Source organism: Sipha flava, unplaced genomic scaffold (assembly GCF_003268045.1).
Source record: "Sipha flava isolate LNK unplaced genomic scaffold, YSA_version1 591_pilon_pilon, whole genome shotgun sequence".
Taxonomy (NCBI): Eukaryota; Metazoa; Arthropoda; class Insecta; order Hemiptera; family Aphididae; genus Sipha; species Sipha flava.
This window is the reverse complement of record NW_020273570.1, coordinates 141,975-147,974: the sequence shown is the minus strand read 5'-3', so window position 1 is coordinate 147,974 and position 6,000 is coordinate 141,975. Positions and strand designations below refer to the sequence as shown.

At 35.4% G+C, this 6,000-nt stretch overlaps 1 protein-coding gene across 1 annotated transcript in view; it reads left to right on the top strand.

Moving 5' to 3' along the window:
* Window positions 1-5,823, top strand: part of LOC112691294 — a 9,868-nt gene extending 4,045 nt beyond the window's left edge. The window contains exons 6-9 of the mRNA XM_025565463.1: window positions 88-822; window positions 3,340-4,089; window positions 4,725-5,232; window positions 5,323-5,823. Of these exons, the coding sequence (XP_025421248.1) occupies window positions 88-822; window positions 3,340-4,089; window positions 4,725-5,232; window positions 5,323-5,685 (2,356 nt within the window). The 3' untranslated portion in view covers window positions 5,686-5,823. The remainder of the gene's footprint in view (window positions 1-87; window positions 823-3,339; window positions 4,090-4,724; window positions 5,233-5,322) is intronic.
* Window positions 5,824-6,000: the final 177 nt, after the last annotated feature.

Below are 6,000 nucleotides of genomic sequence, written 5' to 3'. Positions count from 1 at the left end.
GTACGGCGCGTTGCCCGGTCGCGCGTCCGCCGTGCGAGCGGTGCGCCGGGTGCTGGGGCCGCGTGGCTGGATCTCCGGGTGGCCGAGGCCCATGCCGAACGTCGCGTACGCCGCGCTCAACGCAGCCGGACAGATACCGCAGCACTGGTTCCCGGACCCGGGGACCGACGGCGACAGCGAGTGGGACGGGTACTCGCCGGGCGGCGGCGACTCCGGCGACGACGGGTACCGGCCGGGCGTCACGTGCGACCTGATCCCGGTCACCGACTCGTCGTGCAGCTGCGAGTCCGACCCCGAGGTCCAGCCGCGGAACCGGTTGCACGTGCTGCGGCCCGGCACCGGGCTCACGGCCGCCGATCGCTCGAAGCTCAAGGACTTCGACGCGTACCTCAGGACGTACCACTTGGGTCGGCGCATCCGCCGGCTCGGTCGGCGCGCCAGGCGAGAAGCGCGCGATGCGTTAGACGGTCAGCCGGTCGACGAGCAGGAACTGGCGGAGCTGCAGTCCGCGGCCGGGCGAGAAGCACGCCGGAAGTGCATCGAGCTATGGCACCGGGACGTCGAGGTGTCGGGCAACCATCGCGCTGTGCACAAGGTGAGGCGGCATATCGCGCGGCTGAAGGACGCTCGATCGATATCTTTCGCGATGCTTCGGCTCATCGAGCAACTGACCACGCTGCGACTCCTCAACCTTCGGCTGACGCTCCGGTGGCAAACGTTTGAAACGTGGAAACATTTTTACTGCGACCCGGTTGACGCACCGCCGTTGAAGTTGTTCGGCTGGTTGTCACCAGTCAAACTGCCCGAACAGAACGAAGTCTGGTAAGTCCGCATTGGATTTCCCATGGGTGTTTTAGTGTACACCGTACACGCGCGCGCGCATATAATATGTGCGATGATTATAGGACAAAATATATTATGACCGTTTAATATTTTGGAAATAATCTTTTACAGTTTTTATCCGTTAAACATTAATAATTATTAGTGCAATCGTCAAATGTTATTTATAATGGTGTGATTGAATGTAGGTATTTTAAATAATAATAAATGTTCTAAATTAATAATCGTAGACCGTCGAACTGTTTCCCACGATTCTTGGATTTCTATAAGTATCCAAATAATGTATATAAATGCATATATCTAATGGCTAATACAACTTATAAATTACGAATATTAAACTACTTATGAATAAGCATGTTATTCAGTCATTATAAGTTATAAATAATAATTTATAATTATGTACAGATATTAAAGATTAAAGAAAAAAGGCCATAGGCTTAACTATTATTGAGATAAGAGAAATATAATATAAGACAGGTATCCAGTATCCAATACATTTGTGAACTCATTACTCATATGATAATATTAAAATTTTTTTTAAACATATTATTATATTAATTCATAGAAATGAAATTTGTAATAATAACGTTGGTGGCTCGGCATGGCAGTGCAAATAATTTAAACGAGTCTGTTGTGTCCTCGAAAGTTATATTTCAGAATATTTTTTTCAAATTACTTCCTGGTGCTGAAAGTATTACAAGTAATGTGTACTTCTAATATTATTACATATTTTTAGCCTCAATTTGATTATTACGTATTTATAACCTGAATTTTATTATTATAATTTAACGAGTAGAACCAACGTAAAATTAAAAAATAAATATTATATTACTACCGATCAAAACTTGTAGATAATAATTATATTTAACAATTAAATTTAAATATTTTGTTGGATCTTAAAATTTATTAAGATATGTAAGTACCTACAGCAGTTAATAGAATAACATACATTTGTTTAAGCCGTAAGATTATATTTATTTTTATTATTATTTTAATTTTAAGAATAGCTTCCAGTATTAACTATGATAGCATGGGATTATTATTATTATATTATATTATTTGTTAAGCTTTAACAAAAGGCATCATTATTAGTTTTATTTGAAAAATAGTAACTTATTTTTAACTAAGTTAAGTTACTTTTTTTCTAATCAACTTGTAACTTTTACAAATTAATTAAAAAGAAAACTAACTTTAAACGTAACTTAATTTTTTTTTTTTTATTAACTGAACTTAACAAGTTAAAAAAATTAGTTAATTTACCCAGTGTTACATTTTTGTTCTTATTGAAACTAAGATAGATATAATCATTTACCTGATGTATTTTGTAAAAATATGTGTGTACTTATATTTCTGGCATGCGTGAAAACTTGCCAAACACAGTAGTACTACCATATCTTTTGTCCTTTATTTTTCAATTGGTTATGACTTTATTTGTCATATGAAGTGCAGTGTCCTAGATAAGAACTTACAGAAAGATAGAAAATCTCTTCTTCGAAAACGGACGTCAAGTAGAGTGAATAAAATAAAATACACTTAGTAAAATAATTTGACAAGACTTTATTATAATAATGAAATAAAGGACCCTAAATCCGGAAAAATATCAATTTCGTTATTATAATAATAATATACATATTTGTAAATTATGAATATCGAGTCAATGTCCTGATCAAAATTAATCTGTTTGTAGTTATTATTATCATATGAAATTATTCGGATTGTTTCGCGGCTTGAATCACTACCGAATTCCTTTTTTTATTTTAATATTTTCATTTAAGTTATTCGTATGTCAATAGATTGTTTACTGTAAACGTGAACCGTCGGTTGTCGAGCTTCGTACAAATATACGAATGATACCTAGATTTGGTTGCAAAAAACCAATGATGCTGTACACAGTGTCTTAATTATTTTTAAATAATTTTTCCTGTATATAATAAAAATGTCAATAGCATGAAATGTACATGTATAGTTAATAATTAATATCAAGCGACAATTATAAAAAGTAGATTTGAAACATTTTATAAGAGAGGTGATTTTGTAGGAACCATTGTCGCTGAAAAGGTAGTAAAAAATGATACCAAATTGTATTTTAAAATTAAATTACATTATATGAAATAATTTTAAGGCAACAATGATATAACCTATTAAGTATTTAAACACGTTTTTGCCAATCTACTAACGATAAAAAGAAAAAGGATGCCACCCAAGTCGATCTTCTTAGTTAATCTGTACCATCTCTAGTCATCGGCACTTATTTTTCATATTCATCATTAAAATATTTTGTTGTAAGATACAGAAAAATGAATGTTTTTATTGATATGCTCTCTGTATAAAAATATAAAAATAATTTTGTATCTATTTACAGCATATATAGATTATAAAATTGTTAATAAATTATAGCCTAAAATAAAAAGTACACCTCTAACTTTATTTACTTATACCTAAACATAATATACGTTTTTATAATATGTTGCTATCATTTTTTGTTTTGTTCTAAAATAGCTGTGGAGAGACAGTCTTAATGTCTTTAAGGCCGCTTACATTTTATGAGGCGGCGATCGGCGACACTAGCACTACAACAAGCGACATTTTCGACAATTATTTAGAAATTACAAATGCTACTGATCGCAAAGGGACCGTGGATGATTCCTTAAAGTATAGACTGCACCTGGATTGGTTGAACTACGTTGGTGCTTTAGAACCGTGTTGTGTCCGGAAATTGATTGAACCACCTACGTACGAGGCACTGAAAATCTATGCTTTAACGTTGGGTTACTCGAACTATGATCAAGTACTTGATGTTATGTCTATGACCGACTTAATGAATTTACAACATACTGGTCGATATAAGATTAAGCTGATAGATCGGGTAGAATTAATTAAACACGAGAGACCTTTAACTCAACAATTTAGCGCAACATCCAATAATAGCGAAGACCGCAATACAGATGTTTATAATAATGATGACGTCATAGTCATCGACGACAATAATGAAAACAATCATTATTTTTCACCAATACCAGAGGAAGGACGACTCGGATGTAGTGAACCAAACGATTGGGTCAGTGGAAATAACGAACGATTGCAGGCTTATACAGGTGACCGTTTCGTTAATACCAATGATGAAGTGGAAAATAGAAATGAATCAATGTCAGATTTAAGTACGGATGATTTTTACATCTCCGGAACTGATCCATTATGGTCGTGTACTTTGGTAAATCAATTGAAGCAGGGGTTTTTGATTGCAATTTGGTAAGTTTATTTTTATACACTATTAGTATTATATGTTTGCACCAACTATTGTATAGGATAGAACTATTTTTTTATCGCCCTACTCTTGCCCATGAATGTTGAAATAACTAAAGACAATTTAATAGCCAACTACATTTGTATTATGTATAAAATATATATCTATGTTAAATGCAAATTTTATGATTAATATTTTATATTAATTAAATAGTTATCTGATATTAATTTATAAAGCAAAATTGTTTCTTCGTCACAATAAATGTCTATAAACTATTCTAAGCTTATAATATATGCTTGAAATATTATTTAAGTAAAGTTCTTAACTGTGGTTATACCACAACAACCATACAGCTATAATCAACAAATGTACTACTGTTGGTGCTTTTCCTTACTTTTAATATAAGTAATTTATTCATACATCATACTGTTATAAACATAAAATCGTTATCAACATTAATATAAAATGGCAGTTGAACTAAATTGATTTACGAGATTTCCTCAATATTACTCCACTTTCTTAAAACTAAATTACTAAGGTTTTTCCGTTTTTAAGTTTATTTGAAAATGTTTATATTTTTATATTAATTATCCCTAAGTAATAGCAATAAAAAGCTTATAAATTAATCGACATGTTGTAGCCTTGACATCGACGCTTCTAAGAACATTCCGATTATGAATGGTGGAAAAAATGCACATTGGGCACTTTTATGTGGCGTGATTATCGGCAAGCCATATGATGAAATTGAGGAAAACCCAAGTACGTGTCCATCATCGTGTTATGTAAACTACCCTCATGAACCAGTAAGAATGAACTTTGACGATATGGATGACAGTAGTGACGACGAAACATTAAAACTCGACAAAAACTGGAACGACGACACGAAAGATTATTGTCTATGCGAAACGGGAGAATTAAAAGTGGATCCTCAATATGTATGGGTGTTTGTTAAACACGGCAATCCGTTGGGAAACTACAATGTGTGGCCGCTTTTAGATGTGATCAAAAGCAATAATCAAATCGGATTAACAGATGGGAATGGTCATCTGTCGCTTTCGGCCAATAAATATATTTCTTTTGAGCCGGTTCGTCAACCGAAAACTGTGACCAATAACATACATTGTTCAAAACCTTTCACGAAAATAGACGTAAGTTTTTATATGCTTAACCGTTGTTATTCTTCGTACCGAAGTGTAATTTATGATACAATATTGTTTTTATTTTTCTCACCCTTACAGCCATTATCACCTGTTCAACTTTTCTTTTCGATGAAATCGCATCCGGTTCCATTTAAGCCAATTGGGATGGCTGCCCTACGTCATGAAATCGTATCGACATTGCGGGCCCAAACGAACGGTCCGCGTACATCGACGTTCATGCCACAAAATCGACGTTTTTGGCGCATGGCCCGGCCGCGCCGTCGCCTTCGTCGCCGGCCGGTGTCGCAAGTTTCAGAATCGGAATCGATGCTTCATAGGTCCACAGAGGAACATCTTCCTCGAACATCCTCCTCTTCGAGGCAATCGTCCTCTGTAGAAATGTCTATAGCCGCCCGTCCGGTGTCCACATCCTCGTCGTCGTGTGCTTCAGAATCAGGATAAACTATTCGTAGTACCATAGAACAACGACCCAAAAGCCTACCTAATGACAAAGAAAAAGTCGTAACCACACTGCTCCGACGATCGGATTCATTTAAAGTTCTGACAGCTGGTTTTTAGCACTTAAATTGGACACTCGAAATCGTCTGTATATATTGTAATTTTTTTATATTTTTGTTTTATTTCAACCGTTATTTTAATACATAAATTATATAAAAAAAAAAAAAATTATAATCATTAGGATATCCAAATTATAACAATAATATTCTTTTGTCACATACTAGTTAATACATTATTATCTACTTGTATATATTTTGT